The sequence below is a fragment of the Musca domestica genome, unplaced genomic scaffold, assembly GCF_030504385.1.
Source record: "Musca domestica strain aabys unplaced genomic scaffold, Musca_domestica.polishedcontigs.V.1.1 8, whole genome shotgun sequence".
Lineage (NCBI taxonomy): Eukaryota > Metazoa > Arthropoda > Insecta > Diptera > Muscidae > Musca > Musca domestica.
This window is the reverse complement of record NW_026712409.1, coordinates 22999023-23020239: the sequence shown is the minus strand read 5'-3', so window position 1 is coordinate 23020239 and position 21217 is coordinate 22999023. Positions and strand designations below refer to the sequence as shown.

The 21217-nt window shown below is 35.6% G+C and overlaps 1 protein-coding gene across 10 annotated transcripts in view; it reads right to left on the bottom strand.

The window, feature by feature from the left end:
- LOC101894094 (uncharacterized) overlaps positions 1 to 21217 on the bottom strand; it is an 81815-nt gene that overhangs the window by 27966 nt on the left and 32632 nt on the right. Inside the window, exons 1-2 of one of the 10 annotated variants that reach the window (XM_005181427.4) lie at positions 20787 to 20930; positions 20629 to 20719 (exon numbers count right to left, since the gene is read on the bottom strand). The exons of 6 other annotated variants lie outside the window; for them this stretch is intronic. In XM_005181427.4, the coding sequence (XP_005181484.1) occupies positions 20629 to 20719; positions 20787 to 20864 (169 nt within the window). In that variant the 5' untranslated portion in view covers positions 20865 to 20930. Of the gene's footprint in view, positions 1 to 948; positions 1001 to 1068; positions 1265 to 6568; positions 6794 to 18129; positions 18185 to 18256; positions 18385 to 20628; positions 20720 to 20786; positions 20931 to 21217 lie in introns of those variants that run through there. 3 more of the 10 variants (XM_005181432.4, XM_011293351.3, XM_020036035.2) reach the window with 3 other exon arrangements.

The window sequence follows — 21217 nt, the reverse complement described above, 5'->3', positions numbered from 1 at the left end:
GGTGGCTCTCCGCTCGTATTAATCGAACGTGGCGAAAATATTCTGGAGGGTGTATTCAGGCCTTCGGCACGCAAACATTTTGGCCGCAGACCTTGGACATTCCAACAGGACTCAGCACCATCGCACTCAGCACGCGCCACCCAAGTATGGTAATAAAATGAGGTTCCTCGGATCATTTCCAGCACACAATGGACTGTCGATCATCTCAAGCAAGCGCCAGGCAGGGAATGGGCCAAAATACCGCAGAGCAATATTCGGGTAGCGTGTGACGGTTTTATTGGCCGTGTGACCAATTCGAACAAATCTAAAATGTTTCTAACATTTGATGCTATTTCCGAAATTTTTTGCTTTCATTCAATAAAATTAAAAAAAAAAATTAAAAATTATTATATTGTTGCAGTTTTTTTATCTCACCCTGCATATAACATTATATGAAAAATGTCAGCGTTTGACATAAGACATATTATATGCAATAGCTATTTTCAGCTGTGATTTTGCACTTTTTTGTTATTGAGTAAACATTTTTTTCTGAAAGCAATTCCATGGTAGAAGAATAAAGAACCCTTGGGAACATTGATATGTCACAATTTTTAAAAATTCTTTTAAAATAAGTAAAATTTTATAAGTTTTCTTGTACGACACTAATCGGAAGTTGTCATAATATTGATTTTTCAATATTTCTTTTAAACTTGATTAATTTTTCATTAAAATTTTTCAATTTCAAAATTTTGTTTGACAGTTCATTGTCTCAGCAGCTGTGTCGATGTGACTACCATGAGCAATTCGGGTTGTCTCTTTCTATTTACACTCTCTATTAAAGATAGTACTCAGCCGCGACATGAACCATTTTTATCTCTCAAAAAATATACTGTTTTTTTATTTTATCATTATTTTGTACTCTTTGAAGCACACAATAAGACACATCCATCATAGACATTTTATGCATACCTCTTGAGTGATTTCTCGGCTTATACCACTTTCTCCATGCCAATATTAACAGCTACAATCGAAAATAATAGAAGTTATTATTAAACTCAAGTACGATACACTAACGTCGCAGTAACATACAAGAATTATAATATATATTGCCAACATAAACAGCGATGCAATTATATAGGCACGAGGATCCTGGAAGACATCCAAGTCATCCGGATTGTTGTAATTGTAGTTTGAGGTTGAAATGAAATTATGAACTTCCATAATTTGTTAAAAAAAAAAAAAAAAAAACGTAAAAATCTTTAGTAAAATCGTAGAAGAGAGGTTATGACACTGATTAGACGCCCTCTGTTAGACTAACAAAACAAACGCAAAAACAGTTAAAACAATTTTCTGTTTATATGGCAGGGCAGAAAAATAAAAGAAGAAAAATAAAAATATTCCATCACTATAAGATTGCTGAAAAGTAAATAATGGAACAACCACATGCACACATGATTTCCCTCCCCCCATCAGCGATAAGGGGAGAATGTTAGTATTTTTGTTGAAAAAAAAAAAAAAAAAACTGTTCGTTTTAAGTTTATTGGAATGGAAATGTTTGTGTTCTCTTAGTTTTTTGCTCATTTCTGGTTTTTGTGTTATGGAACATCTGTTTCCTATATCCAATGGGAAGAGCATTCGATCAGCTGTTGAAAGTCAACATCTGTTTATTTTTAATTTATATGGCTTATAGTACGTTTACAGTTTACTGGATGTATTAAACCTGTTGGATTTAAATAAAATAAATCTCAGAAAGGTGTTTGTGCGGCAAAGAGGAAAAGAACGAGTGGCACCAAAAAAAATAGATATATAACAATCAAATTGTATTTCGTCCATGGTAGAAGAATATAGGTAGACGCGTCGACACAGCTGCTGGGATAATGAACTGTCAAACCAATTTTGGAATTGAAAATATTGAATTAAAAATTATGTAAATTTGTAAAAATTTTTGAAAAAACGCGAATTATAATAGCCTCCGAATGACGTAGTATAAGAAAACATATAAAAATCTACTTATATTTGAAAAAAAAACATTTAAATTTTTTCGACATATCAATGCTCCCAAGCGTTAATGCATCTACCTGTATTCTTCTGCCATGATTTCGTCAAATGCAAATATTGTAGATTTTTTATTCAAGCAAATATTGAGAGATTTCGTTCTTGATGCGACGTAATGCAACAACAATATAAGATTTAAAAAAATGAAAAAACGGGTCGAACTGTGAATACCCTCCACCATTGGGAACGAATTTGGCAATTTTCAAAAAAATAAAATCCGTTTAAAATTTAAAATTCCGTTCAAATCTTAATAATACCGAATGTAGCCGAAATTTAAAAAACGTCGGTGAATGATGTAGCTAAAATCATCAAAATACCGAATATAGGGGGGTACTATTATATGGGGGCTATACCAAAACGTAGACCTGCACAGACAAATTTCTGTCATAGGCTGTAGTATCCATTACGAACTTCAAATACGAAATTTAAAAGAATTCCGGAGAATAATGTCACTAAATCATCAAATTATCGAATATCGGGAGGTACTGTTATATGGGGGCTATACGAAACTGTGGACCTACCTGGCCCATTTTCAATACCAAAACTCCTGCAAATATAATTAACATTTTATCAACCTACTTCATTTCGTTCGAAAGCTAGAGTGAATTCCACAGAAGAACAGACGGTCGGACATCGCTAAATCAACATAGAATTTTATGCTGATCATGAATATATATTCTTTGTGGGGCCTAAAATCTAGATTTCGAGGTGTTACAAACGTAATGACCAACCCTCCATAATATATCCTCCAGGTGGAGGCTGTAAAAACAACGAGCAAGCGAAGATATCGTAAGTGTTGCTTTTAGAAGTAAAAACATTAATTTTGGCCGAGTACCCTCCACCATTGGGTAAAGAAAACATTTTTATAAAAAAATATCTGAATTCCATTTTGGATAATGCTGTTAAATTTTTCAAAAAACCATAAAGTGGGTGAGGCCGTTGTATGGGAGCCATACCTAAACGGGAACCTCTATAGACAATTTTTTTTACTTCAAGGATTGTCATCTACCAAATCTTCTAAAATACCAAAGTTGAAACAATTTCATGGGTAAATGTGACTGGGATTATCAAAATACTGAATATCGGTTTGCATCTTTATGTGTGTGCTATAGAAAAAGGTGGAACTAAAAATTCAATGATCTGCTACCGGAACCCATTATGAACTACAAATACCAATTTTTTGGCAAAGGCGTTGAAAATATGGCAAAAATCACCAAAATACCGAATATGGGGAGGTATCGTTATATGGGGACTATACAAAAACGTGTACCTATACATGATATGTTCCGCCACAGGAGCTAGAACCCATTACGGACAACGAATACCAATTTTTGAACAAATCCGTTTAAATATGTTGCAAAATATAAACAAAAAAAATAACGAATATCGAGAGGTACCGTTACATGGGTGCTATACCAAAACATGGACCTATATATACTATATTCCGCCACCGGAGCTAGAACCCATTATAAACTACAAATACCAATTTTTAGACAAGTCTGTGAAAAAATGTGGCAAAAATCATCAAAATACTGAATATCAGGAGGTACCGTTATACGGGGATTAGACAAAAACGTGGACCTATACATACAATATTTCGCCACCAGAGGTAGAACCTATTATGACCTAAAAAGATAAATTTTAAGACGAATTCGTGAAAAAATGTGGCAAAAATCATCGAAATACCGAATATCGGGAGGTACCGTTATGTGCGAGCTGTAAAAAAACGCAGACCTACATATACAATTTTCGACCACCGGAGCCATAGCCCATTATGACCTAGAAATTCCAATTTTTATACAAATCCGTGGACAAATGTGGCAAAAATCAGCAAACTACTGAATATCCGGAGGCACCATTATTTGGGAGCAATACGATAACGTGGACCAATATATGCAATGTTCCGCCACTGGAGCTAGAACCAATTGCGAACTACAAATGCCAATTTTTGGACAAATCCGTGGAAAAATATGACACAAATCCAAAAAAAAAAAATGCCGAAAATCGGAAGGTACAGTTACATGGGGGCTATACAAAAACGTGGACCAATCTATCTCATTTTCAATACCGACCATCCTACATACAAAGGCAATTGTTCTGCCAAATTTTGAAGCTCTACGTCAAATAATGTTTGCTGTGTGTCCGGGAGCCAAATCTCCCGTTTTGGCGATTTGTACTGGCCAGGAAAAATTGCCTGAGTTGACCGCTCCAGACTTCTTTTCTTGGATCTTAATGAAGTCGCGGGCTTATGTCAACAAGAATCAGACTCTTTCAGTTCCCGGAAGTTTTGGCCTAAGTGATGGAAAATGCCATGAAATGGGCTTAAATGACAGTAAACTGCGGCGGCGGCCATTTACATGACATCATATTCTCGACGTAAAAAAAAAACAAGTAAAAAACCAGTAAAGAAAGTCTTAAAGTCGGGCGGCGCCGACTTTATGATACCCTACACCACTTTGCTAATTAAGTAGAGCTCCACATAACAATTAAAAGTTTTTATGGGAGAATTCAATCATACACGATATGATTATAATTATAATTTATAGTTTAAAGGACTAAATATGCCGAAGCATTTGTATCTTTTAAATTCGGAATTGTATTGCCCATTTGGTGCACAATTAATTTGAAATCGGATAAAGATATATATGGGAGCTATATCCAAATCTGAACCGATCTCGATAAACTTTGGCAACGATATTTCTGAGCTGTATTTGATATATTTCCCTGAATATCGTTGTTTCAGAGTGCATATTACGGTTGTGGGTGCCAAATATAACAAATCGGACGAATAATATATATGGAAGCTATAACTATATCTGAACCAATCTGAACCAAATTTGACATACTAGCTACTAGACTCAATTCGGTCGTAAGTGCCAAATTCCATCCCATTTAGACAAATATTAGACGTTTGGTGCACAATAAAAGGTAAATCGGACGATGTTATATATGGAAGCTATATCCAAATCTGAACCGATCTCGACAAAATTTAGCAAATGTATTTCTGAGCTGTATTTGATATATTTCCCCAAATATTGTTGTTGCATAGTGCATATTACGGCGGCGGTGGACAAAAATAACAAATCGGATGAACAATATATATGGGAGCTATAGCTATATCTGAACCGATTTCGATCAAATTTGGCGTACATATTTTCAGGCCTAATATGGGTATATGTGCAAAATTCCATACAATTCGGGCTGATATTGCACGTTTGGTGCACAATAAAAGTCAAATCGGACGAAGATATATATGGGAGCTATATCCAAATTTTGACCGATTTTCTCCAATTTCAATAGGGTTCGTCCTTAGGCCAAACAAAAGATCTTTGCAAAATTTCATCTGGATCGGGCAATAAATGCGACCTGTACTTTGTTTACAAAAATACATGGACAGACGGACGGACGGACGGACAGACGGACGGACGGACGGGCGGACATGCATAAATCGACTCAGAATGTGATTCTATGCAGATCATCAAAAAGAACTATGGGTCTATCTCGTTTCCTTCTGCCTGTTACAAACAAATGCACAAAGACATAATACCCTGACCACCTTGTGGTGTAGGGTATAAACAGCTAAGTTCGGGGCCGGGCCGAACTTTTTATACCCTCCACCATTTCGAAGGAAATTGAAAAATTAAAAAAAAAATTCCGAAAACTACCACTTAAATGAAATGGGGAAAATACGAAACGTGAAATGAAAGTTTTTTTTTTTTTTTTTTTTTTTTTTTGTAAATAACAGTCAAAAAATATCGCCTTTTGCGCCACCTTGTATTTCGAGAGAAATTTTTGTTTATTGGTCTGTTCCAGAACTGCAAGAATGTAAAACTTTTTACCACGGATAACCGCTTTGTCCTTTATTATATGGAAGAAAATTCCAATTCTAGTAGATTCTTTCGGGTACTGTGACAGAGCGTATGATGACAATAAAAGTAAAAGAGAACACTTCCGAACGGAATCGTGATTGGGCTGGTTGTTGTTATAATCTTTCCAAGATCACTTTTGTAAATCCTGTTTAAAATAAATCAACAGTGCCTCCTGAATTGAAGGGGACCGCTTGTTGGCTTGACTCCGAGAATGGCGTAGTATCTTTTTTTCGTTCTTGAACGCGGTATACAACACATTTTTTATCCTGGTTTATTGTATTTTTCGGAATCAATTATCATGCCTTATCAGATTTGTAAGGCGTAAAAACTTTTAGATTATTGGTCTGTTCCAGAATTGCAAGAATATAAAAGTTTTTACTACGATAACCGATTTTCCCTTTATGATATCGAAGAAAATTGCAAAACTAGTGGATTCTTGCAGGTTCTGGAAAAGAGTATATGTTCGGTATTGAATTGAATTAAATTTCCTCAGTATATTTCTGGTTCCTTAAGAAATTATTTAGTTGTCCGATGACACTTGTAGAACACGAATGTGTACAAACATATCACAATATTATTTTTTGATTGACAATATTTGTTTTTAATTTTACATTTATTTTCTTCAAATTTGTAAATATTTTCGCACACACACAGACACTCATTACCTCTCATTTGACAGCGACGCGCATACGGATGTCGTTGGATTTGCAGTGGATTCCGGTATTCCATGTAAATCCACATGGAAAAGCGTAAACAAAAACAAACAATGGCACACGACAAAAATATCATGAAAAATGCCGAAATATACAACAGGACGTCCTGCATGTTGGCAACACTTGAAAATCGTATTTCTTTTTTCGAAATTACACAATTTTGAAATTAAATATTTTTGTAATAGTTCCTTCAAGAAAATTTCGTAGTTAAATGAACTTTCTTAGTTTGGACGCGACGTGAGAAGACTCAAATTTCTATTTCGTTTTAATTATCAGACGTCTATTTTACTGTTTGAACGTTTTTCATTTCTTAGACGTTACTCGAATGTTTTGTTTTGTTATCTTATGTTATTGTTGTCGTTGTTATTCTGAATTGCCTTCTACTGAATATTGTTGTGAGTGGGTACGAAATTTGGGGGGGGGGGGGGGGGGGCGAGAACAGCAGTTGTGTTATTTACAAAGGCAGTGCGCAAAAGTTGATATAAAATATAAGAGATACCCTACATGTGGTAGTTAAGGAAGAGTAAAACATAATAAACTCTGTGGAATTCTACTGTCAATTCCGATGCGTATGCGTCAAATGAAATTCCATCGATTTATGATATGTAAACATGCCTTAAAGTGCGTTTACATCATCCTTGCTCAGAATACATGATTTAGTAGAGGTGAGACACTCTTTGTTAATTTAGTAGAGCTCCACATAACAATTAAAAGTTTTTATGGGAGAATTCAATCATATAATTATTCAATTATAATTATAATTTAAAGTTCAAAGGACTAAATATGCCGAAGCATTTGTATCCTTTAAATTCGGACCTGTATTGCTTATTTGGTGCAAAATTAAATTGAAATCAGATAAAGATATATATGGGAGCTATATCCAAATCTGAACCGATATCGATAAAATTTGGCAAAGATATTTCTGAGCTGCATTTGATTTATTTCCCCAAATATTGTTGTTACAGAGTGCATATTACGGCTGCGGAGGACAAAAATAACAAATCGGATGAACAATATATATGGAAACTATAGCTATATCTGAACCGATCTTCACCAAATCTGACACACTAGCTTCTAGACTCAATTCGGTCGTAAGTGTCAAATTTCATCCCATTTGGGCAAATATTAGACGTTTGGTGCACAAAAGGTAAATCGGACGAAGTTATATATAGGAGATACATCCAAATCTGAACCGATCTCGATAATATTTAGCAAATGTATTTCTGAGCTGCATTTGATCTATTTGTCCAAATGTTGTTGTTACAGAGTGCATATTACGGTTGCGGAGAACAAAAATAACAAATCGGATGAACAATATATATGGGAGCTATAGCTATATCTGACCCGATTTCGATCAAACTTTGCATACTTATTTTCAGGTCTAATTTGGTTGTAATTCCATACTATTCGGGCTGATATTACACGTTTGGTGCACAATAAAAGGCAAATCGGACGAACATATATATGGGAGCTATATCTAAATTTTGACCGATTATCTCCAATTTCAATAGGGTTCGTCCTTGGACCAAACAAATGATTTGTGCAAAACTTCATTTCAATCGGAAAATAAATGCGACCTGCATTTTGTTTACAAGAATACATGGACAGACGGACGGACGGACTGACATGCATAAATCAACTCAGAAAGTGATTCTATGGAGATCCTCAAAAGTAACTATGGGTCTATCTCGCTTCCTTCTCCATGTTACAAACAAATACACAAAGACATAATACCCTTACCACTATGTGGTGTAGGGTATAAAAAGAAAATCAAGAGAGAATAAGTGTGCTTTGTTTATACCTTTTCGTTCGAGGCTGCTAATAGCTTGTTTACAACATGGTAGAAGAATACAGGTAGCTGCATCGACGCAGCTGATGGGACAATGAATTGTCAAACCATGTCTATTTTTGAATGAAAGAATATTTAAATTTGTAAAAATTGTCAAAACAAGTAAAATAGTATCAGTCGCCGACAGATGTAAAATCCCGGCCTTGAGTTATGATTATACAAACAGTTGACCCTTCCGAAGCAGTTGGACAATATTGACCAATTCGTATATGACCTAGGAATGATATAAATATTACAATGCGCCAGATTTGGACTATATCGAATACTTTCTATGAGATAAGTGCAAATTTGTGAAAAATGTGGGAATTCGCTTGAGGTATCAGATGTAGCAGACCAAGAATTCCATTTTTATACCCTCCACCATAATATGGAGGGTATATTAAGTTTGTCATTCCTCGAAATATACCTCGAAATATACATTTTATACCCCACAAAGTATAAATATTCTTGATCAGCATAAAATTCTATGTCGATTTAGTGATGGCCGTCCGTCTATCCGTCTGTGGAAACCACTCTAGCTTCCGAACGAAATGAAGTAGTTTTATAAAATTTTACTCAAATGTATATTATGTCTGCAGAACTTTTGGTATTGAAAATGGGCCATGTAGGTCTACGTTTTGGTACAGCCTTCATATAACGGTACCTCCCGATATTCGGTATTTTGATCATTTTAGCGACATTATTCAGCGGATTTTTTTCAAATTTGTTATTTGAAGTTCGTAATGGATACTTCAGCCTATGACAGACAATTGTCTGTGCCGGTTCACACTTTCCTATAGCCCCCATATAACGATACCTCCCGATATTCGGTATTTTTATGATTTAAGCGATATTATTCACCGGCATTTTAAGTTCGTAATGGATACTACAACTTAAGACAAAAAATTGTCTTTGTAGGCCCACGTCTTCGGTACGGTACCTCCCGATATTCGGTATTTTGATGATTTTTGCGATATTATTCACCGGAATTGTTTCAAATTTGGTATTTTGAAGTTCGTAATGGATACTACAATACAGAAAATTGTCTTTGCAGGTCCACATCTTCATATAGCCCCCTTATAACGGTACCTCCCGATATTCGGTATTCCGAAAATTCCGATAAATTACAAATTCATATCACATTTCTCTTTGATAGAAATATTTAATATTAACAAGTTGTAAAGAATAGCTGACTTGTTTCGCAACTTATGACAGATAAAAGTATTGGAAATTGTGGGTGAGGTACCAGAAGGGTTGGCAGATATACATCATCTTTACAACAGATCCTGCTTTAACAAATAAGTGAAATTTGAAAAGAGTTGCTTATTTCGCTTTCTTTGAGCGTTTCGTTTTTTTTTTAATCCTTAACCCTATGTGGGGGAGGTAGTAAAAGAAATGGTCCGATTTGTGCCATTTTTATAACAGATCTTACGTTGATGGAAATATTGAGATTTACCAAGTCAGAATGGAATGGGATGTTAATTTCGCGTTTTATGAGCTTCATGGATGCTCAAAATGTTAAACCTTTGTGGTGGAGGAGTGGACCGATATGTCATAATTTTACACTAGGCCTTGGGTTAATACTAATATTGTGATGTGTGTAATTTAAAGTGAACCGAATGCTTATTTCGGATATTATGATGGCTTCAGTTATTAAAAATTTTAAACATTTGCGGGGGAGGTACCAAAAGGTACTTTTAAAATGTTGACTCGATCTAAGTTTGACAATAATATTACGATGTAACAAGTTTGGACCAAATCGGATACTACCTTCAAGAGTTATTGTGGGCACCAGCCAAACAAACAGACGGACGGACGGACATTGCTAGAACGACTCCAAATGTCTTGAAATGGATTTGGTCCAAAGAGACCTGTTATTTCGACGAGGCACCTTTTGGCCGTATCAAATGATATATAACCTCTGTAGCCATATGGCTGAGGGTATAAAAATGGTGTGATATTTTTTTGTCGGCTATATAGGCTCATCTGGATATTGCCTGCAGTAGTTATATTCAAAGGAAGGAACACCCCAACCTGGCATCACACACCATTGTTTAATGGACAAAGGTACAAAAATAAAGTTTAGTGAAAAAGCACATATGTTCGGCCGGGCCAAACTTTTTATGCCCTCCACCATTTGGAAGGACTTGAAATTTAAGAAAAAAAATCCGTAGAAAAAATTCCTGAGAAATGAAACCCCTTATATGGGCGCTATACCAAGTCTTCATATGTAATATGTTGTCATAGGGCAATTCCGAACTTCAAATGCGAAATTTTCAAATTTGAAACAATTTCGGTAAGTATTGCTGCTAAAATCATCAAAATACCGAACAAAGGGAGGTATAGTTATATGGGAGACGTGGACCTGCACAGACAGTTTTCTGTCATAGGCTGTAGCACACATTACCAACTTTAAATACGAAATTCGAAAAAATTCCGTTAAAAATTATATATCTAAAATCATCAAAATACCTACTTATTTTAATTAAAATTGGTTAAAAATTTACTTTCTAAATAATTAACATAATTTATTTCAATGTTAAGCTGCGTTGATTTTCTCTCCACTATTCTGTGAATACCCTCTAAGGATCTTCAAATTTAAAACTACATTCCGATCTAATATATATTTAAGACTTCTACAGATAAAATACCTTCTATAGGGGTGTCGTAAAATATTCGCTCTAGGGTACTCCATTATTCGTTGTTGACCACCCGAAAATCTCATTTATTTACCAACATTCAATTCAATTTGTTGTTTAATTTCTGATATTGTATTTCAAGTTGAAAGTTTCTTCAAGTTTTTTTTTCTATGTGTTTGCTTCATTAGATATTTTTTCCAGATAAGTGTGATAAGATTGTGGCATTACACTCGTCTACAACCCCCTCCCTCGGGTTCTTCGACAAGTTATAGGCAATTTAGTAGTAGTAGTAGTGTCTGTGAAATATATGAAAATGATTTCGAAAAATATCACAAACTAATGCGAAATTTTCAAATAATGTGGGACATTTAATGAAAGAATTTTCGTTTTAAGGGGAGTTGTCGGGAGAGCATTCCCAATGGAAAAATAAATATTAGGAATGACGTTTTCGAAATCGAAAATCAGAATAGTTATGTTCTAGAAGAAAATAAATGCTAAAGATAAACAAATAAATATCATTTGTGATGTCACATGTGACGTATGAGTTATAAGTGATTATCGAAATATTGCTCATACGCAATGTTTTACTCAGTCATTATGTTATGTGGTAAAGTTGTTTTGTATTTTTAATAAAGTCAAATGTTTATTCTCCTATCATATGTGATATTCTTGCGTTACTCCAATATTGTATTGGAGGAAATGTCAAAATGTATTTATACCTCTCTTATGGAATGCTTATATTTCGTACAATCACAACAAGTGTTTTTGGGCAAATCGTATAGATCAAGGCCCATATAAAGTGGTTTGGGAACAGTAGTTTTTTCACTATTGTCATTTGACTCATTTTGAATTATAAATCTCAATTATGTCTTTTAACACCAAAGTCATAGCACGTTTAGATACAAAATTTTATCCGCATTATAAAGATTTATTCAACCAGATTTGTTATACAAAATTGATCTTCTCACGACCGGATTTATTTTAAATCCGAAGCGAAATCCACATACAACTGATATGCAACCCTTCACCATAGTATGGAGGGTCATTCCGTTTGTAACACCTCGAAACATACATTTTAGCCCCCACAAAGTATATATATATATTCTTGATCAGCATAAAATTCTATGTCCGTCCGTCTATCCGTCTGTGGAAATCTCTCTAGCTTCCGAACCAAATAAAGTAGGTCGATAAAATTTTACTCAAATGTATATTATGCCAGTAGGACTTTTGGTATTGACCATATAGGTCCGTGTTTTCATATAGCCCCCATATAACGATACCTTCCGATATTCGGTATTTTGATGATTTTAGCGACGCTATTCAGCGGAATTGTTTCAAATTTGGTATTTAAAGTTCGTAGTGTATACTACAGCATAAGACAGAAAATTGTCTGTGCAGGTCCACGTCTTCGTGTAACCCCCATATAACGGTACCACCCGATATTCGGTATTTTGATAATTTTTGCGACATTTTTCACCGGAATTGTTTCAAATTTGGTATTTGAAGTTCGAAATGGATACTACAACCTAAGACAGAAAATTGTCTGTGCAGGTCCACGTCTTCGTGTAGCCCCCATCTAACGATACCTCCCGATATTCGGTATTTTGATAATTTTTGCGACATTTTTCACCGGAATTCTTTCAAATTTAGTATTTGAGATTCGTAATGGATACTACCGCCTATGACAGAAAATTATTTTATTCTTCTGTACAGGTCTATCAAAGAATCCCTCTTCAGCACGTCTGTAATAGTCTCCCTTCGTCTCTTCAGTAATAGACACTTTTAAACTCACTTATTGTACGCTACTCAGAAATTCCTGTTGTAGGTAAAGGTGATGACTGCGATAATTTTTATACCCTACACCACAAGGTGGTCAGGATATTATGTCTTTGTGCATTTATTTGTAACAGGCAAAAGGAAACGAGATAGACCCATAGTTCCTTTTGATGATCTGCATAGAATCACATTCTGAGTCGATTTATGCATGTCCGTCCGTCCGTCTGTCCATGTATTTTTGTAAACAAAGTACAGTTCGCATTAATTGCCCAATACAGATGAAATTTTGCGCAGATCATTTGTTTGGCCCAAGGACGAACCCTATTGAAATTGAAGATAATCGGCCAAAATTTAGATATAGCTCACATATATATGATTGTCCGATTTGTATGGAATTTTGCATATACACCCTCATAGGCCTCAAAATAAGTATGCCAAATTTTATCGAAATCGGTTCAGATATAGCTATAGCTCCAATATATATTGTTTATCCGATTTGTTATTTTTGTCTTCCGCAGCCGTAATATGCACTCTGTAACAACGATATTTAGGGAAATATACCAAATACAGCTCAGAAATACCTTTGCTAAATTTTTTCGAGATCGGTTCGGCCTTTTATTGTGCACCAAACGTCTAATATTTCGTCTAATTCCAAATGGGATGGAATTTGGCACTTACGACCGAATTGAGTCTAGAAGCTAGTATGTCAAATTTGGTGAAGATCGGTTCAGATATAGCTATAGCTCCCAAATATACTGTTCATCCGATTTGTTATATTTGTTACCCACAGCCGTAATATGCACTCCGTAACAACGATATTCAGGGAAATATATCAAATACAGCTCAGAAATATCTTTGCCAAATTTTATCGAGATCGGTTCCGATTTGGAAATAGCTCCCATTTATATGTTTATCAGATTTTATCCTTTGTACTTTAAATTATAATTAGGCACTACCAATAAAATCAACTGTTTTCGCAAAGTGTTTCTTTACAACGAATGACAGAAAAAACAAGGTAAGCAAGGGCTATAGTAGGGGGGGGGGGGCGACCATGTGATACCCTGCAACACTACATTCTGTTCTAAGTCCCCAAATCCATTTTGAAAGAATTCATTTTTGAAATAATGTCCCGGCCCAGAGGTTACCCTTAGGTTTTTGACCCGGAGAATTTGGCCAATATTTATGCACTCCGTACTGTTGTTAGATATTCAAAATAATTTTACACGAAACTTGCGGTCCATTTTACAGCTAAATGTAATCCAATGGTCATCCAAAATGCTAGACGTCTTCCCTGTCCCTAACTCTCTTCCGATGCGAAATTCCGTGTGGATTAGTTTTTAATTGTGGCCTATGGAGCGACTACAAAATTAGAAAAAAATTTTTTTTTTAGTCCATTTGAACCTTTAAATGTACATCTTAAGAACAATAGGCTTTTATTCTGACCCTAACCCTACCGCCATGCAAAATTTCGAGAGAATCGGACGATAATTGCGACATGCATACAATACCCTCAAAACGTAGTGTTGGGGGTGTCAAAAATTAGAAAATATACCATTGAAAATTGTAAGTCAAATTGAAAAAAAAATTTCATCGCCAAATTGGTAGGTTTTCGAACAGTCTTAAACTCTAACACCATGTAAATATTCGCGTCTATTGGTTCATAATTGTGGCCAACAAAGCAACTGCAAAATCCTGAAAATGTTCTGTTTTTGGTACATTTGAGCCCCTAAATATCATGCGACCATCTCCAAAAACACTAGGGTTCTATTCTGACCCCCTAGCATCACGTTCTCTACAAATTTCACATATCTCATTATTTTTAGTAACAAAAGATCTGCTGTCAAGAAGATATATATCTGCGAACCCCTTCTGGTACCTCACCCACAAAGGTTCACAATTTTCAATTTTTTTATCTGTCATAACTTGTGAAAGAAGACAGCGATCCTGTACAACTTGCTATACCTGAATATTTCTCTTAACCCGAAATCTGTTATGAAAATGGAATTTATCGAAATTTATGATTTCGCATAGAACTGGATATATATATGTGTTCGATTTCCTTCAAATTTTGAACATGCCAATATTTATACCCTCCACCTTGGAAAGGAGGGTATATTAACTTTGTCATTCCCTTTGTAACATCCTTAAATAATCGTCGTACATCCCATAAAGTATATATATATATATTCATAATCAGCATAAAATTCTAAGTCGATTTGGCGATGTCCGTCTGTCTGTCTGTTGAAATCGCGATACAGCCCACATTATTTGGCGTAGAGTGCCAAAATTTAGCAGAGCAATTGGTATTGTGTCTAGGATGGTTGGTATTGAAAATGAGATATATCGGTCCACGTTCTGGTATAGTCCCCATATAACGGCACCTCCCGATATTCGGTATTTTGATGATTTATGCCACATTTTTTCACGGATTTGTTTGAAAATTGGTATTTGTAGGTCATAACGGGTCCCTGTACGTGTGGCAAAGCTTTGCATGTATAGGTCCACGTTTTGGTATAGCCCCCATATAATGGTACCTCCCAATATTCGGTATTTTGATGGTTTTTGCCACATTTTTTCACTAATTTGTCTAAAAATTAGTATTTGTGAGTCATACTGGGTCCTAGTTCGTGTGGCGAAACATTGTATGTATAGGTCCACGTTTGGGTATAGTCCCCATATAACGGTACCTCCCAATATTCGGTATTTTGATGATTTTTGACACATTTCTTCACGAATTTCTCTGAAAATTTGGTAGTTGTAGATCATAATGGGTCCCAGTTCGTGTGGCGAATCATTGTAAATACAGGTCCACGTTGGTATAGCCCCCATATAACGGTACCTCCCGATATTCAGTAATTTGATGATTTTTGCCACATTTTTTTCTGAAAATTGGTATTTGTAGGTCAAAATGGGTTCTAGCTCCGTTGACGAAACCTTGCATGTGTAGGTCCACGATTTGGTATAGCCCCCACAGATAGAGGTAATACCAAAAGCCAAACAAAAAAGGACTGCGTCCATCTCTCCCGAGAAAAGTAAAATAAATAAAATAGTGCGTACTGGAGAACCAGAAAGAAAAGAAACAATAGAAAAGGAATCAGAAATAAGTGAAAATAAATCTGAAAGTAACTCTCAATGGTCAATGGTAGAACGCAGAAAGGCAAAAGTTAAAAAAAGAAGTGAAAGGAACAATATTAGACGAAAAGGAGATTCCATTACAATTCAAAGCGGCAATTCCACCTATGCAGATATTGTTAAGAAAATGAAAATTTCGATAAAACCCGAAGAAATTGGATTTGGAATCCAAAAAATCCGTAAAACCAAGGAAGGAGACGTCCAGATAGTGGTAGGAAACAGAGACGGAAATGTCAAAAAGCTAGAAGATATCATTAAGTCATCACTTGGCGAAGAGGTCAGAATACAAACCCGAGTTGAAAAATTTTTCATCGATATAAGGGATATGGAAGAAACGACCGACGAAGAAGAAATCATTAGCAGTATAGTGGAAGCTGTCAATGATACAGAGGCTAGGAGTAATATCCAAGTGCGCAATATCCGGAACTTTTATGGAGGAACTAAGCAAGCATTAGTAGAAATACCAGCCAATATTGCTGCTACACTCTTAAAAAATACAAAGATTAGAGTGGGACTGGTTCAATGCCGTATACGGCGAAAAATTTTTGCCAAACATTGTTATAGATGTCTAGAACAAGGTCATACTGCTCGAAACTGCCAAGGTAAAGACCGTAGCAAGATGTGTAGAAAATGTGGGATTGATGGCCACAAGTCAAACTCATGTCCAAACCAGATGAGATGTGTTATATGCCTTGAGGCTAAACAAGAGAATACACATCACTATATGGGAACAGGCTCATATTGTAGATATGCGATTTAAAATCCTACAAATTAACTTAGGAAGAGGACGGCAAGCTCAAGATCTAATGATAAAAAATGCCTCTGAAATGGAAGCTGATATCATTCTAATCAGCGAGCAATACAAGAAATGTGAAGGTAAACTGTGGTACCAAGACGTCAGTACAAAGGCGTCGATATATGTCAGAAATTCAGGAATAATTATACAAAGCGTTGAGGAGAAAAATGAAAATTTCGTTGTCATACACACAAAGGAATTGAGCATATGTAGTTGTTATTATTCGCCAAACATGGAGCTACAAGAGTTTTTAAAAAAAATCTGTGAACTGGAAAGGCACATAAAATTACAGCATACACCCGTCTTAATTGCTGGAGATTTTAACAGCAAATCGTCCGAATGGTACTCACGGATAACTGACAAAAGAGGTTTAGCAGTCAGCGAGATGATAGCATCACTTGGACTAGCTATACTCAATAAAGGTAATACTCCTACTTTTATGAGAGGCAACGCCACTTCAATCATCGACATTTCATTGGTCTCAACAACAGTTGCACCGACAGTACTAAACTGGAAAGTTTTAAGTGACGAATCACTAAGTGACCATCAAGAACAAAGTTCCCTTGTTTCTGGTCTGGGATATTCTCCCCAGAAGTTATTTTAAAAATAACTTCTATGACAAAAAACATTTTTTTACCCAAGTGACGAGATCGTAAGCTCAATAGAAGAGGAACAAAAGAATTACATAAAACTAAAATTCTTTTGGAAAATCTTCTAAATCTTACAACCGCACTTATAAACATTTACATCTTTCTCCACTTGTTTTCTATTAATAGACACAGGCACGGTCGACGAAGGGGTTTTTGTTCTAACAGACAAAACAAACTTACATGGTTATGTTACTTCGTTCAGGTTGAACGAAAGCATAACAAGTGGAGAAAGATGTAAATGTTTATAAGTGCGGTTGTAAGATTTAGAAGATTTTCCAAAAGAATTTTAGTTTTATGTAATTCTTTTGTTCCTCTTCTATTGAGCTTACGATCTCGTCACTTGGGTAAAAAAATGTTTTTTGTCATAGAAGTTATTTTTAAAATAACTTCTGGGGAGAATATCCCAGACAAGAAACAAGGGAACTGGTGAGGATTGGTGGCTCTTTCCGAAACCTAGGTATTCCCTGCCTTACCCCCTGGTAAACATTACCATCGTTCTCCACTCATAAATAAACGTTGTTTTTATAAAAACAACAATAATGGGATTTTGCCTGACGATTTTGCAACAACAAAATTCGTATAATTCTAATATAAACACCCTCTGGGGAACAGTAGACACATTTTATCAATATATCAACACTTTGCATTTACACAAGGCTAAATTAGATGATAAAACACGACATAAATCCTACCTCTTTGGCGGAGATCACGATTTAGACGCCATGTCTTATAGAGACGTATGCCCAACTACAGATATAAGAAAATCATATTTAAACATATTCATTTAGCAATTTTTTAATTTCATTAACAAAATCATACAATTATCAATTGATAGAAGCCGAAGACCACGGCCATGGCCACCAAATAAACGATAATATTTTCAACAGCTGACATTTTTTTTTTTTTTGCCGCGTGGATATTCGAAGGTGCTTAACTTCTTGTGCGAATTAGTGCAAATTAACTACTTTCTTTTTCTGCAATTGTTGCGGTCGTTGTTTTTGTGGGGAAAAGGCACTAAAGTAAACACTTCTTTTGACACAATTCGAAAACGAACTGTTCGTAAATTTGATAGAATGGAATTAAAGCCTTAATGCCCGTCATCATCTATTCGAGGCATATGAATGCCGCACACAGCCAAAAAAAAAAAAATGATTTCTATATTTATTTGACTTGGTTTCTTTGATAATCAAACGAAACTGGTGTCGGAATTATGTATTAATGAAAACGCTTCGATGAGTTGTGTTCGAAATTATCCATTCGATAAGATAAGGGACATTTGCATGACGGTGTAAGTTTCGTTTTCGTTTTTGTTTCTGTTTGTCTGTTCTCTTTCACAGCAAACAGAACGCCCGAAAAATGCCAACTATTGTCTACTCCTGCCACCCAAAAAAAAAAAAAAAAAAAAAAAAAAACACGAGCATTGACGTGACATTGATGAATTCCCCCATTTTTTTTGGGATAAGAGTGGTTATGACGACAAAGAGGGTTGGCATATTCCACAACAATGCTAGGAATTTTAACATAAGGGCCATTGTACAAAAGCTATGATCTATGGTCATGTGTCAGGTGATTTTTCGATATTCGTTGCTAACTGAAATTGAATAGAAAAACATTTTGGGATAATGATTTCCCAAGGATGTCTGGGCTAAAAATAGGTAGAAAACAAAGAACTATAGAAAAAAATGGGCAACAATTCAATTTATTAAAGAGTAGCAGCTGTAATTCGTGGGAAGCTTTCATCTGGTCTCCAATATATTCACTTCGTCTGAGGATTTACTACAAAAACGTAATGATGGTAATCTCCGGAGCTTTGGTTGCTGTAGAAGACTGAAAATCGAAATGAGGGGTCTGAGTTTTCAAGACAAGCTGTAGAAATGAACGGAAGACCTTCTGCAGGTCTTTTATGGATAGCAAACCTTCTACAGGTATTCTATGGACATAGGAGCTTCTACAGGTCTTCTATGGACAGAGGATCTTCCACAGGTCTTCTACGGCTAGAAGACGTTCTACAAGTCTTCTACGGATAGAAAACCTTCTACAGGTCTCCTATGGATAGAATACCTTCTACAGGTCTTCTACTGATAGAAAACCTTCTACAGGTCTCCTATGGATAGAATACCTTCAACAGGTTTTCTATGGATAGAATACCTTCTACAAGTCTTCTGTGGATAAAAGACCTTCTGCAGGTCTTCTATAGATAGTAGGACCTTTTATAGGTCTTCTATGGATAGAAGACCTTCTATAGGTCTTCTATGGATAGATCTTCTATGGATACAGGATTTTCTGCAGGTCGTCTATGGACAGAAGACCTTCTACAGGTCTTCTATGGACAGAAGATCTTCCACAGGTCATCTATTAACAACAGATCTTCTGCGTGTCTTCAATGGAGAGAAGACCTGATGGTCTTCTATGGACAGAAGACCTTCTGCAGGTCTCACATGAACAGAATACCTTCTGCAGGTCTCACATGAACAGAATACCTCATGTAGGTCTTCTATGGACAGAAGATCTTCTACACCTTTTCTATGGACAGAAGAACTTCTACAGGTCTTCTATGGACAGAAGAATATATACAGGTCTTCTATGGATAGATGACCTTTTGCAGGTCTTCTATGGATAGAAGAAGGCCTTCTACATGTCTTCTATGAATAGAACCCCTTCTACAGGTCTTCTGTGCAGACCTTCTGTAGGTCTCCAATAGACAAAATACTTTCAACAGGCCTTCAATTGAAGATGAACTTCTAGAGGCTTTCAATAGATAGTAGATTTTCTGCAGGTCTTCAATTGACGTAAAGCCTTTCAAGCCTGTCTTCTATAGATATAAGATCTTCTACAGGTCTTCTATAGACGAAAGACCTAGAGGTCTATTTAAAATAATTCCTAAAGAGCTCGTCTATAAATACTGGTCTTCAAAAAACTAATTTCAAGCTCGTCTATAGTGATACCCTCCTCAGCTCGTCTATAAACACTTTTTTCCTCAGCTTTCTATAAAGACTCTCTGCTCAGCTCTTCTGTAAAGACTCTCTCCTCATCTCGTCTATAAGGACTGCCTCCTCAGCTGGTCTATATAGGCTCTTTCCTTAGCTCGTCTATAAAAAGATTTACCTTGCTCTCTTTTTCGTAAATCAATGTTTCGTCTGGGATATACATTCATTTTTCCAGCATTTTCTAGAAACATGCATCACAATTACCTCTTCGTTGTGGATTCCGTTGTCTGGTCGCACGTCCACGTCGAGATTCATAACCCGATACACAATATTCCATTACTAGCCACAAAATAAACTACAAGAAATTTTCCACATCAACAAGATAATCTTTATCAAATATAAGTGTAGATTTCGTTCATTACCCTTATGATTAGGAACACCACCGGCATTCCCAGGAAAATAATGAAAAAGAATAGGATATATAAGGCAAGTATACTCATTTTGATAATTTTATTTAACTTTAAAAACTTTTTAATAAACAACGTATTTTATTCAAATTTTTTCACCGAATTCATTTACTTCTTTATGACCAAAATACAACCGTTTTTGTTTACAACCGAAAACAACATAATTTTTATATTTTCTACAATGTTTTTAAAAACTTTCTGTCGTTGTGTTGAAAAAAAGCCCAATTTGGTCGGTCGGATTTAATAACAAATGACAAATTTTATCACCGGATTCTTTTTATGGCTACCTTCGAAGATAAGATTGCGTGAAATAACTGAATGAAATGAACTGTAAAAATATTTTTGGTGGAATCGGCAGGTATTTTAGGTACCCTACACGACTTTGG